Genomic DNA, 14,851 nt, shown 5'->3' on the forward strand with positions numbered 1-14,851 from the left:
TATGCCATTTCATGGAAAAAATATTTGCAAGTAGTAGTTTCATAAGAAAAAACTGTTGAGGGGCGCCTGCGTGGCTCAGTCGGTTAAGCGTCCGACTTTGGCTCAGGTCACGATCTCGCGGTCCGTGAGTTCGAGCCCCGCGTCGGGCTCTGGGCTGATGGCTCGGAGCTTGGAGCCTGCTTCCAGTTCTGTGTCTCCCTCTCTCTCTGCCCCTCCCCCGTTCATGCTCTGTCTCTCTCTGTTTCAAAAATAAATAAACGTTAAAAAAAAAAATTAAAAAAAAAAGAAAAAACTGTTGAGTAGATACTATTATCACCGTTTTACAGAAGAGGAAACTAAGGGACATGAGATAAATAACTTGCCCAAGGTCAAGTGTTGGAACCAAGAGTCAGATTCTTGATCTGTTAGTCTGACTCCAAGATTTAGGTTCTAAATGACATCACCATGTTCTCTAGGATAGTAGTTCTCAAAGCTCAATCCACAGGCCTCTGGGAGTTCCTGAAACCATTTCAAAGGTCATGAGGTCAAAGCTATTTTAAAAATAATATCAAACATAATTGGCCTTTTATATTGTATTGACATTTGAGTTGCTAGTATAAAAAGAGTGGTGGGTAAAGCTGCTGGCTTCTAGCAGAGATCTAGGTATTAGCACCGAATTATACTAACAGTAATTTGCCACCATGCATGTGCAGTTAAGGGAGGAGAAAAAGCCAGTTTCACTTAAGAATGCCCTTGATAGGGGCACCTGGGTGGCTCAGTCAGTTAAGCAGCTGACTTCAGCTCAGGTCATGATCTCATGGTCTGTGAGTTCGAGCCCTGTATGGGGCTCTGTGCTGACAGCTCGGAGCCTGGAGGCTGCTTCAGATTCTGTGTCTCCCTTTCTCTCTGCCCCTCCCCTGCTTGCACTCTGTCTCTCTCTGTCTCTCAAAAATAATAAACACTAAAAAAAATTTTTTCTAAATGTCCTTGATCAAGTGGTAAAAATGGAAGTCACATCTTTTTAATATTCTGTAGAAGTAATTGGAAGCACATGTAAAACACTTATATTGAATTCCAAAGTACCATGGTTGTCTCAAGGAAAAGCATTTGTGCCGTTGTTTGAGTTGTGAACTGCACTACAGGCTTGTTTCATGGACCACCTTGTTACTTGAAACAACGACTGACAGATTAATGGTTTTGTACACTTGAGTGTTTGGCAAACAAAGTAAGCCTGTCACCTCCAAAGAAAAGAATTGGTAGTAGTTTTTTGCCAATAAGATTTGAGCTTTCAAGAGAAAATTAGAATTTTAGAAACCTTGGTTCTGCCACCATGAGCCTCACAGGTACCCAGTACTTGACTTTTCTGAGAAGGTGAGATGGGTGATAAAGTTAGCAGATGTGATGTTTTAATAATAAAGTGAACATGTTAACCTTTGGGAGACTGTGTAACTCAGGGACAGTGTTCCCAAGATCCCTTCAGAGCTGAAGATGGGTATTTACATAACACACTATAAAAGTGTTAAGATTTCATATTACAAATAAATTTCAAGAAACTACCATTATTGAAGTTTTGATATTAGTATCAAAATAACACTACAGTTATTTGAGAAGACTATTAAATTACATTTCCCTTTTCTAACTATCTGAATGAAGTCAGGCCTTTAAATATTTCAAGTTCAACAGTATGTGACAACAGATTGAATGCAGAGCAAATGCAAAAATCTATTATGCTAGACATTAAAAAGATTTTTTTAATGAAAAAGATTTTTCATTAAAATGTTAATTTATTATAAATGAATAAATTTTAGTTGCTCAGGTTTCATTGTTTTTATATGGTAAATATTAATATATATAATCCACATAAACAAAATGCTCTTTGGGTTTTTTTTTTTTTTAAGAGAACAAAAGCCTAAGAATTGGTGCTGTAGAAAAATGTACTAAGAAAGTGAAGTACATGTGAGGAGAGAAATTGAAATTGCATCTTTCTGAAAGTTCTTTTGGTGGTTACACTTAGTTGACTAAGAGCAATTTCTTTAGTTTTTATTGTTCTTAATTAGATCTCAGATGTATTCAAATGAACTTAGTCTTTCTTTCTCAAGTCATAAGTTAGACATTTAAGTGTATAATACTCCTAGTGTTTACTAAGGTTAACGTGATAAGGTGATCATTTACTTGAGGATTAGACCTTTATTATAAGCTGTGCTCAGAGCCTTTCAGGAGTATGATAAATGTTTATTACTTGACTACTTAATTGCATAATGTCTTTCTTTTAAAAAAATTTCTTTTAATGTTTGTTTAATTTTGAGAGACAAAGTGCGCACGTTCAGGCATGCATGAGTGGGGGAGGGGCAGAGCAGGGGAGACACAGAATCTGAAGCAGGCTCTGGGCTGGGCTCCGAGAGCCCAATGGAGCGCTCGAACCCACAAACCCATGATTGAGCTCAGACACTCAACCGACTGAGCCACCCAGGCACCCTTTGTCTTTCTTCTTAATTGAACTCTTCACGGAGTCTGTGGACTTAAATTACTAACGAGAATTTGGTAGATGTGCCATGTCTGAGGGCCTCTGGATGGTCTGTTTACTTACAGTAGGAGCAGGTGAAGAATCAAGTTCTATTCTTAGGCCTTCTTGAAGGGTTTGGTGAATCGATACCAAAGCTAAATATCTGAATGTATGTTTTTCTTGAATATCTCTGCAGGATGACGTAGCTTTGCCGAAGACTTAGAAGCGAAGCAGAAAATGAGCTTAACATCCTGGTTTTTGGTGAGCAGTGGAGGCACTCGCCACAGGCTGCCACGAGAAATGATTTTTGTTGGAAGAGATGACTGTGAGCTCATGTTGCAGGTAATTGCATCAAACTTCTGTGCCTCCACTCAAAACCCGGGACTGGTATAAAATGTGTCCACTCAGAACCTGGGACTGTGTATAAAATGTGTCCACTCAGAACCTGGGACTGGTATAAAATGTTTTTCTGTTCCATTGGAAAACAACACTACATGGATTTGAACTTTCTGACTTCCTCTTTTAGCTCCACCTATCAGTTTAATTCATTTTTTCCCTCTTGAATCCTCTAAAAATAAGTTGTAAGTCTTGGGGAATGTATTTTCAAAAGTGAGAGCTCAGAGTAGAGTTTATTCTTAAGTAAGAAGTTTCACATTATATACTTCAAAAATAAGACTTGTAAATAATTCATAAAATTAGCATAGCATGAAGTAAAACTGAATTTTAATCACAGATGTTTCAACAACACTGAAAGTAGTTTCTCTGTTTCTTTTAGAGATGTTCATTGAGATACCTTTCAGTAGTTTGAGCATAATTAAAGATTGTTGGTTATTTACTGCATTATGTAGAAAGGAGTTACTTTTAAAACATACTTTGAAGATATCTTTGAGTAAAGTAATTAGCAAAAGAATTGATCTCCAGAGTTTTGAGAATTTGGTTATTTTAATAAGTCCTGGTACTTTTTTTTTTTTTTTTTTTTTTTTAACATTTATTTATTTTTGAGAGACAGAGAGAGACAGAGCACAAGTAGGGGAGGGGCAGAGAGAGGGAGACACAGAATCTGGAGCAGGCTGAACTGTCAACACAGAGCCCGACACAGGGCTCAAATCCACAAACTGCAAGATTATGACCTGAGCTGAAGTCGGACGCTTAACCGACTGAGCCACCCAGGCACCCTGATAAGTCCTGGTACTTTTGAATAAAGTCTTATCCTCTTATTCTTCCTCTTTTTTTTTTTTTTTTTTTTTTTTTTGTTAAAAGCCTTAAGCAAATACTTAGAATAGAAATGTTTATTCTGTTAGCCCATTGGTTCTTAACTGGGGCAATCCTGTCTTCCCCTGCCCAAAGGACATTTGACAATATCTAGAGACATTTTGATTGTTACAAGTGATGGGAGGTTGGAGGTGGTTGCTATTGACATTTAGTAGATAGAGACCAAGAAGCCAAGTGTGCTGCTAAGCATCCTACAATGTACAGCATACTTTCCCCACTCCCCCCACCCCAACACACACTGCAAGGAAGTATGTGGCCCCGAATGTCTGCAGTGCTGAGACTGAGAAACCCTGCATTTTCCCTAGAAAAATCAAACTTGCATGTGTTTGTATACATGTTTCTTTTAAAATTAGGGAACTTACTTTATAGTTTGAAGCAATAAAAGTAAAGCCACCATACAGCTATGTTAATTTGGTATATAAATGCAGTATGTAAGTATAGCATATGAGTAAGTTGCATATATAATGACACCTCAAACAAATTCACTGCGAGAAATAGAATAATACAGAGATCTGCTTCTCAGTGAGATGGAGTGTTGAGAGTGGCAACTGAGAAAAAGGCAGTGGTGATTCTGTTTGGATAAAGGCCTCCTGGAACTGGGCCATATCTTAGGTTCAAATAGGGGGAGCTCATTTATCAGAGAATGGAAGTGGTGCCTTCTATGTGGCATCTCTATCAACCAGCCAAGAAATGTGGGAATGGTTGTTCCGGAGCTTCCTACATTGAGATAAGGAATATGAAGAGACGTGACTGACAAGGTCATAGTTTTCCTGGACTATGTATAACAAATGGAAGTTGTCTGACAGTAAGTGAGGTGGGCAGAGAACGCTGTGAGTCCAAGGAGACCAAGGTGGGTTCCAGTTCACAGGACACAGTATCAGAGTGGAAAGAGTTACACACAGAAGGAACTTTGCAGAGGTAATCCCTGAGTATGAGGTTGAGTACTGATCGCATACAAGTGAGGAAACTAACCAAAGGCAGTAGGGAAAAAACACTCAAAAGGATTAGAGATAACAGTGTGGGACACTAATAGGGTCAGGAATGGTGCCTGTCTTAACAGCCAGACTGGAAAACCTTCTGAGTCACACACAGGGCATTGATCTCTTACCCCCTCAGTAGTGGGGAGTCGTTTACCATAGACTGAGTTCTAGCCTCATCTAAATCTTAAAAACAGTACCCAAAAGGGTCACACTCTTTTCAAGTAATTTAACTGTGTCCCATAACAAAGTTCAAGAATATGTATAGGAACACAGAAATATTTAACACCCTCAAAAGGCAAAATCTATGGTGTCTGGCATGCAATAAATAATCACCAGTCTTGTAAAGAAGCAGGGAAGTGTGGCCCATTATAAAGACTGATGATAAAAGATGTTTTGTTTCTGAAGAGTTTGGCTAAGTTTAGCAAAGTCTGACAAAATAAAAAAGAAAGTAGTAAAACGGTAAAATCTTGAAGAAGATTTCAAAACTTATTATTATAAAGCTAGCGTCGCTGGCTTTTATAAAGGTAGACATATAGACAAGTGGAATAGAATAGAGAATCCAGAAATAAACCCCTATGTATCTGTAGCTGTTGTGGTTTGAGTTGTGTCCCCTCAAAAAGGTATATTAAAGTCCTAAACTTCCATACCTATGAATGTGACCTTACTTGGAAATAGAGTCTTTGGGGATATAACCAAGTTAAGATAAAGTCATTAGGGTAGACTCTAATCCAGTATGACCTCGTATCCTTATAAGGAAAGGAAAAGACAGACACAAAAGGAAAATAGCTATGTAAAGATAGAAACAGAGATTAGAGTTATGCTACCAGAATCCAAGGAACACCTGAGTCTACCAGAAGCTGGAAGAGGCAAGGAAAAATAAGATCCTCCCCTAGAAGTGTTGGAAGAAGTATGGCCCTACCAACACCTTGACTTTAGACTTTTATTTGTTTATTTATTTTTAATTTTTTAAATGTTTATTTTTGAGATGAGAGAGCAAGCAAGCGGGGAAGGGGCAGAGAGGGGGACAGAGGATCTGAAGGAGGCTCTGTGCTGACAGCAGAGAGCTCAATGCAGGGCTCAATCTCACAAACCGTGAGATCATGACCTGAGCCAAGGTCGGATGCTTAACCAGCTGAACCACCCAGGCACCCCTGATTTTAGACTTTTAGAGTCCAGGCTATGAGAGAATTAACTTGTGTTGTTTTAAGCCACCTAGACACCTAGTTTGTTATGATACTCCTAGGACACCATTACGATGGCAATTGAGTTTTTAGAAGGCTGTTAAGTTTATTCAGTGGAGCTAAGAATGACTATGGCAGAGGAAGCTTGGGACAGCTGGATTTCCACATACAAAAGAATGAAGTTGGACCCTTGCTGCATACCACATGTAAAAATTAACTCAAAATGGATCAATGACCTAAATATAAGAGATAAAGCCATAAAACTCACAGAAGAAAACATAGGGATACGTCATCATGACCTTGAATATGGCAGTGGAATCTTAGGTATGACACCATAGCACCAGCAACAAAAGAAAAAGGTAAATTAGACCTCATTAAAATTAAAAACTTGTGTATATAAGGATATTGCCAAGAGAGTGAAAAGACAACTGGCAGAATGGGAGAAAATATTTGCAAAACTATATATCTTATAAAGATTTAATATCCGGAGTATATGAAGAATTCTTACAACTCAACAACAGAAAGCAGCCAACTTAAAAAATGAGCGAAAGACTTTACTGGTCATTTCTTAGAAGAAGATACAATAATGCTCAATAAACACGTGAAAAGAAGATGCTCGACATCGTTCATCATTAAGAAATGCAGATCAAAACCTCAGTGAGTTACCACTTCACATCTGTTAAGCTGGCTATAATTTTGTTACAAGAGGAAAATGGGCACCTCGGGTGGCTCAGTCTGTTGAGCGTCCAGCTCTTGATTTCAGTTCAGGTCGTGATCTCACGGTTTGTGGGTTCAAGCCCTGCATCAGGCTCTGAGCTGGGCATGGATCTTGCATAAGATTCTCTTTCTCCCCCTCTCTCTTTGCCCTTCCCCCCACTGTCTGTCTGTCTCTGTCTCCTTCTCAAAATAAATAAATTAAAAAAAAAAAAAGGAAAATGTTGGTGAAGATGCAGAGAAATTGAAATTCTTATATGTCGCTGGTGGGAATGTAAAATGGTGTCAGTGCTGCAGAAATAGTGCTTCCTCAAAAAGCTGAACATAAAATTTCCATGTGACCAGCAGTTCCACTTTTATATATATACCCACAGTAATTGAAAGCAAGGTCTCTGGGCTCCTGGGTGGCTCAGTTGGTTAAGTGTCCAACTCTTGATTTCAGCTCAGGTCATGACCTTATGGGTCCTGAGATCGAGCCCAGTGTTCAGGCTCCATGCTGAATGTGGCACCTGCTTGGGATTCTTTCTCTCCCACGGTCTCTGCCCCTCCTTCTCTCATGCAAGGCGTGCGCTCTCTAGAAATAAGCTTTTTTTTTTTTTTTTAAAAGCAAGGTTTCAAACAGATACTTGTATGAATTATACGTACATTATTCACAGTAGCGAAAAGGTGAAAACAACCCAAGTGTCCAGGCACAAATGAATGGATGAAATGCAGTGTATACATCCACTGGATTATTCATCTGTAACAAGGAATGAAGTTCTCATATATGCTGTAACATAAATGAACCTTGAAAATCTTATGCTAAGTGAAATAAGCCAGACACAAAGGACAAACACTACATGATCATTTCTTTGAAAATAGCTAGAATAGGCAAATTTACAGACATAGGATGAGTTAGAAGCTACCAGTGGCTGGGGGAAAGAAGACTAGGGAGTTATTTCTTAGGAGTTTCTGTTTGAGGTGATAAAAATTTTTTGGAAATTTATCTATTTTATGACAAAATAGATAGTGGTGCATAACATTGTGAATTTAATTAATGCCACTGAATTGTACACTTACAAATGGTTAAGATGGCAAATATTATGCTTTATATATGTGTATATATATATATACATATATATATATATAAATGTATATATATATATCACCATAATGAAAAAAGGAAATCGATGGCAATAGAATTTTAAAATATCTTTGAATTGATACATTTGATTCATACTGCCTTTATAACAAATTTAAAACAAAAATCAGTATTATTTTAATGAGTAGAACCAATATCACAGTATTATAAAGTCAAAAATTTAAAGAACATTTTTATTTAAATTTATAAATGTGATATGGGCATCTATCCTATTTATGACTTTTTGTTTATGCTTTATTTTTTAAATAGAATGTAAAAGAGATGAGAGATCTCCATGATCAGGCAGGGCAAAGAAACAGTTTTGAACCGCTCTCAGTCTCCACCCCTAAAGATAACTTCAGCCCTTTATCTGATAGTAGCACACTGGTTTTAGCGCTGTTCTCGACTCTGTGTATTCTCTGAAAGAGATCCAGGAAGAGATTGGCATGCTGGTCATTTGCTAGTCTGAATCAATGCTACATATTAATAGTCCTCTTCCTAGCACTGAAAGACATACGTGGAAGTAAGAACAAATATTTGCAAATTGTATTTAGTTTTTAACTGATTTAATGTTAATTTAATCTTTCCTAGTATAGGAGTAAAATGATACTTAAAATCTTTTATGTCATTTCTGAAAAATGGACTATAGTGGTAGAAAAGTGAAGAATTTTGCATTTATACATGCAAAATATATTTGTTTTAAAAGATTAGTGCTGTAGAATTGATGAAATTATGTTTTCCTTTTAAAGGCCTGACATAGCTTAAATGGTTCTGCATTGGTTAGGTCAGTCAGTGTGGTAATTAAAATTGTTAGTAGTGCAAATAGCTAATATTTGATTGCTTTTTAATGAATAAATAAGAGTTCTTTAAAAATTTGGTCGACCTAAGTCTGCATTTATGGTTTTAAGCCCTCCATTTTTAATGTACAGGAAATCACTTGTTAAATTTTAGAATCTCTGCCTCTGAATAATTTTAAGTAATTTCTTACATGTAAAGATTTCAACTACAACTAGATTTGCTGGCATTAAAAAAAATACTTTGATGATAATATGGCTTAAACCCAGTGCAGAAGAGAAATAAATGATCTATAAGGTTAAATGATCTGTTTGGTTATAATTAATTTTTTTTTGTTATTTTATGACAAAAAATAAAGATTTTTGAGTTTTATATTTTTTGTTACTTCATCTCATTCCAAAAAATGTACTCTAAAGAATATGATCATCCAGAAGAAAATGTGCCTGGATACTGAAGAGTAGGTAATTACACAAAAGATACTGGATGAGTTTTCTCACTTAGCTTGGAAGCTTCCAGCAAATTATGCAGACTTGCTGTGCCTGTCTCTGGCTGTAGACAGATGATTGTGCTCTTTCGTAAGACTTATTATGCAAGATGAATCTTGCATAGCCATGGATGAAAACCCATAAAGTATAATTTATTAGATAAAAATTATGCTTTGGAGCAACACATGAATATCACTATTAACAGTACATTCTATTTAAATAGTACTTTCTATTTCTCATTGTTCATTTATGTGATTTTTAGATGTTGCTCTCAACAGTTTTCTAAAAGATACAGTCATCCCCATTTTTACAGATGGTAAAATCAAGATTTGGAAAGAGTTGGTCACTGGGCCAGTATCATACAACCATTAAGTCATGGAAGCTGGTGTTTAGAACCTTTATCATTTTGGCTCGAAAATCAAATGACCTTTCTCTTCCACCACTTAGCAGCTACTGCGTGCGTGTGTGTGTGTGTGTGTGTGTGTGTGTGTGTGTAACCTAAGAAAGACTTGATAACTTAATTCTTCTCGTAAACATGTTCAAACACTTCTTGCAACATATGGTATACTTCTAAGTACAAATAAAGTTGCATTTTAAAAAGTTTGTTACCTAAATTCTAATTTTACCGTCATAAAATTTTTTAATTTTTCTTTTAATGTTTATTTTTGAGAGAGACAGAGTGTGAGCGGGGGAGGGGCAGAGAGAGGTGGAGACACAGAATCTGAAGCAGGCTTCAGGCTCTGAGCTGTCAGCACAGATCTTGACGCTGGCCTCGAATTCACGAACTCTGAGATCATGACCTGAGTCGAAGTTGGACGCTTAACCAACTGAGCCACCCAGGTGCCCCTATCTTCAAAGAATTTTTAATTGCACCAAATGATTGAATTTTGCTCTGTTTTGAGAAATACCATCATACTAACTGAAATAGCAAAATTATATTTGACTTACTATTTTAATGTTTTAACTTTCACACTGGTGTAAGAACAGTTTCCAGGAGGGTAATGGTATGTTTTAAAGATCATAGGTAACATATTTTCAAAATATGTCTTTTGGAGCACATAGCAAAGGATAAATCACTATTTATTATTCTGATTGTAAAAATGCAGTTGGGTTTTTAAAGAGTCTTTCAGTCACAGTGCCTTTTTTTTTTTTTTTGATGAAACAGCAAAACTGTTTGATTGTTGGATATGAAATTTACTGTCGCATAATTAAAAGGGACTGCTTCAGAGAAAGAAGCATAAAAATAAAATGATTTTTTTAATATGAAATTTATTGTCAAATTGGTTTCCATACAACACCCAGTGCTCATACCAACAGGTGTCCTCCTCAATGCCCATCACCCACTTTCCCCTCTCCCCCACCCCCCATCAACCCTCAGTTTGTTCTCAGTTTTTAAGAGTCTCTTATGGTTTGCCTCCTTCCCTCTCTGTAACTTTTTTTTCCCCCTTCCCCTCCCCCATGGTCTTCTGTTAAGTTTCTCAGGATCCACCTAAGAGTGAAAACATACGGTATCTGTCTTTCTCTGTATGACTTATTTCATTTAGCATAACACTCTCCACTTCCATCCACATTGCTACAAAGGGCCATATTTCATTCTTTCTCATTGCCACGTAGTACTCCATTGCGTATATAAACCACAATTTCTTTATCCATTCATCAGTTGATGGACATTTAGGCTCTTTCCATAATTTGGCTATTGTTGAGAGTGCTGCTGTGAACATTGGGGTACAAGTTGCCCCTATGCATCAGCACTCCTGTATCCCTTGGGTAAATTCCTAGCAGTGCTATTGCTGGGTCATAGGGTAGGTCTATTTTTAATTTTTTGAGGAACCTCCACACTGTTTTCCAGAGCGGCTGCACCAGTTTGCATCCCCACCAACAGCGCAAGAGGGTTCCCGTTTCTCCACATCCTCACCAGCATCTATAGTCTCCTGATTTGTTCATTTTAGCCACTCTGACTGGTGTGGGGTGCTATCTGAGTGTGGTTTTGATTTGTATTTCCCTGATGAGGAGTGACGTTGAGCCTCTTTTCACGTGCCTGTTGGCCATCTGGATGTCTTCTTTAGAGAATTGTCTAGTCATGTCTTCTGCCCATTTGTTCACTGGATTATTTGTTTTTCGGGTGCGGAGTTTGGTGAGTTCTTCATAGATTTTGGATACTAGCCCTTTGTCTGATACAGCCACAGTGTCTTTAAAAAATACTTTAAAACAGTGATGACACACCATGGCCATCTTTCTTTTTCTCTTCAGGTTTTTTTAGTCTGTGTGTCCATGTATGTCTGTGTTTTTCTTAAATGTTTTAATAGGAAAAATAAATAATACAAGAAGTAATAATAATGTGAAAAAGTAACCATTTCATATCCAAAGCATATGTGACACATATTAGGTGGTCATTGGTGCCACTTCATGTTAGCTTTTAGGTAGAGATTTGCTTTTTATTGTGCCTGGCCTGGAATTATGTTTTTGTGTTTTTAGTTGATTTGATAACAGGCTTTTTGTTGTTTGTTTTTTATTTTGTTTTCTTTTTGCAGAAAAGGAAATATTAACAAATGAAACCATATTATTACTTCATTTTTATACTCTTATTTTCCAAAATTTCCTGGTTTTATAATTATCTTGTCTGGGGGCCAGAATTTTGTTGTGACTGCTTTGGTTCTGTTGTTTAAAGCTACCCAGTTTGTAGGTTTCTTAAAATTTGGTCTGATCTTTGTAAGTTCAGTACTTTTGATATTTTAATCTCTAAGAAAATTTTTCTACCTTCATTCTTTATGAAGTGAGATTGGCTAAACAGCATGTATTTTCTTTCTAATAAACCTTTCCTGAGCACCTACAATGCACTAGGCCCTATGCTGGCTTCCAAGGGATCAGTGCATATCCCAGGCAGGGTCTCCCTGTCCTTGAGGGCTTATTGTCTAGTGGAAGGAGATGTGCATGTAAACAAATATAGACGTTACAACATAGAATGTTGATGTGGGATGCACAAAAGACAGATTAACCAGTCCCTACCTGCAAGGACATAAGATGAGAAGTGTGGAAAGAACTCATGGAGGAAATGGCTTGAGCTGAATCTTAAAAGATGAATAAATGGTTTCTGGAAGGTTTAGAGTATGATGGAGTCCATGGTATTAAAGACAGCATGACGTTCAGTGTCTGTTTAGGTAATTAAAATAGTTCCTTATAATTTATGTATAGAATATGAAGGCAAACATTTGGAAGTTAAAAGAGACCAGACCTTGGAGGGCATGTGCTGAATTAAAGCTTGTATGTTTCACCTTAACCAGCAAGTACACTTAGGAGGTTTTGCACAGGGAAATAACTGCCTTTTTAAATGCCTCCCTGTTATGTCTTTGAAACCTTACAAACAAACCTGTGAGATTAGTCTATCTTCTTTATAGATGACTCAACAAAGATTAGTCATTTTACCAAGGTCACACAGCTGCCAGATGTCGTGACCTGTTCTTTTGGACTCCAGCACCTGCTCTTTAAACTATCACTCTACATTCATTACTGCTAAGGAATTGGAGCTTGGAATCGGTGGAAGCACTTAGGAGGTGATAATAATCTAGAAAGTGAGGCAAAGTACAAGAGAAGAGAGAATTCTTTGAAATGAAAAGGCAATAGAGTGCTAGCGAGAAGTTAGGATGTGCTTTCTAGTTATATAATGAGGGCTGGGGAGAAAAAGAGTTTCAGATCTATTGTTTTTGGCATAGAAATGAATATAATAGAGGTACAGAAGATGCACTTTTGGGGAATAAGATAATGAGTTTGAGGTTCTGAAGGGACATCCAGATTGAGATATTCAGTAGAAAGCAGGAAATAAATATGTGAAGCAGAGCCAGAGTAGTCTGGGCAGAAGGTAGAGGTTTAGTAGAGTTTTGAGCATGAAGAGGTGGCAGAAGCCAGGGGGAGCTGGATTACAGAAAGGGAGGTAAAGTCGGGGTGACGGGTGGTTGCGTGGGAGAAAAGGAAGGGTCGGAGTATTAGATGTCCTGCTGCAGTCAGAGAACTGAGGTAGCATACTCATCAATTATTGTAAATAAGTGAGGGAACTGGAAGAATAGAGGAATGTAGTCCTAGAGAAAAATACTGCAGTTTAGATTCCAGAGATAGAATCAGTTTTGTAGAAGGTCTAAGCAATGGGAGCAGTATGCCAGGATAGGGTATGGAGTTTGGTTGTGGAAGTCAGGAAGGCCAGATTTTTATCTGGGTTGTCTACATAGATGTTGAAAATCAGTCACGATGAAGTAGGAGTTTGTACAAAGAGAAAGACTGAACCATAACTCCCAAACTTCAGTCAGAAAGTGAGAATGAGGGCTGCATGTGACTCTTGATCTTGGGGTCATAGAGTTCAAGCCCCACTTTGGGGGTACAGTTTACTCAAAACAAAGAGTGACCACAGATGATTGCAGCAACCTAGGAAGGGTGTGTGTGTGTGTGTGTGTGTGTGTGTGTGTGTATGTATGGAAATATATAGTATGTATATATACTTGTATTTATATTTATAGGTGCATAACAAGAACTTCAAAAAAGGAAAGGGCTTTTCCCCTTCAGGGGGAAAGTAATGGCCAAAAGCCACAGTGTAAACTGTGTGAATTCATTCTGTGTCTCTGAATTCAACAGAATGGTGGATTTGGGAGGACAGCATCCACTTTAAAGGAATGCTGTAGAAATAGTGTTCTCAGGGGGAAAACCAGATTTCAGTTAAAGGAAGGAAGTAGGAGGTAAATATCTGTGAGAGCTTGAGAATGAAGAGTTTCCGGTAAGGCGGATTCTCAGCAGCAATGCAAAGCCTTGGGAAGAGAGTCTTTCTAGACAGTGAAAATCAAGAGGAAGGAGGCACACTCTTCTGGATATTACCTATAAGGAGATAGTGACTAGAGGGTCTTGATTTTTGTTTTTTTTTTACTGAGGTGTAATTGAGTTACAACATTATTAGTTTCAAGTGAACTGCAATAATCATATGTATATAGTGAGAAGCAATCACCGTAGTAAGTGTAATTAATATCAGTTCCCCTACAAAGCTGCAGAAAAAATTTGTTTGCTTGTGATAAGGAGGCTTGCATTCTTATTGGAGGCTTAAAGTGACAAGAATAACAGAACTGGTAAAAATTGACAATCTTTGCAGTTTATGTCTGATCAGCTAAGACTTTCCCGTTAGAATCAGAAACTCGATGAAGTTACAGTCTTTGTTAGGATTTAAATTATATGCTTCTGAGATACTATTGGATTTTCATTGAGATAGCCAAATGGGTTGTGAAAATTAAGTTGTAACACACCTTCTCCTGGCTAGTTTAATCTAGAGAAAATGAGAATATGATTATCTGGAAATGAAAATGGGTTAATTAATACTTAAGTGGTTAGATGTAAAAAGCAAACCTTTCTTATTCCTTCAGTTTTTCTTGACCACTCACTTAGATGTATTCTCCATAATCTTGGCTTTTTGCTGAATTTCTTTGATGGGTACTGAAACACACTGGCACCTTGAAGACAGTGGATAACCAAAAACAGGAATGTTTTGTTTTGCTTTCTTTCCTTGGCTGTTACTTTTTAAAGAGTTCCACAAATGGGAATGACTTGTTCTGTTTTATGATAACTCTAGCCTTAAGTTTGTAAGACCAATCTTCTCAAAAAGTTACTACCCTATTTACTAAGTTGCTTTTTCTGATCCCACATAACATCCTCACTCCTTCATCCTCCAACTCCAAAGTTGGAATGGTGTTTCAACTCAGTGCACTCTGTCGTTTTCTTATGTCTTAAGTTGGCTCTGTGTTGTGTAGGAGGCATTCTTGTACTTACCAACCCCCATAAACATTTTGAGGGCA

General features: G+C 37.5%; 1 protein-coding gene across 10 annotated transcripts in view; it reads left to right on the forward strand.

Moving 5' to 3' along the window:
• Nucleotides 1-14,851, forward strand: part of CEP170 (centrosomal protein 170) — a 125,302-nt gene that overhangs the window by 32,263 nt on the left and 78,188 nt on the right. For all 10 annotated transcript variants that reach the window (XM_058701156.1, XM_058701160.1, XM_058701153.1 and 7 more), the window contains exon 2: nt 2,679-2,824. In XM_058701156.1, the coding sequence (XP_058557139.1) occupies nt 2,720-2,824 (105 nt within the window). In that variant the 5' untranslated portion in view covers nt 2,679-2,719. The remainder of the gene's footprint in view (nt 1-2,678; nt 2,825-14,851) is intronic.

Source organism: Neofelis nebulosa, chromosome 15, assembly GCF_028018385.1.
Source record: "Neofelis nebulosa isolate mNeoNeb1 chromosome 15, mNeoNeb1.pri, whole genome shotgun sequence".
Lineage (NCBI taxonomy): Eukaryota > Metazoa > Chordata > Mammalia > Carnivora > Felidae > Neofelis > Neofelis nebulosa.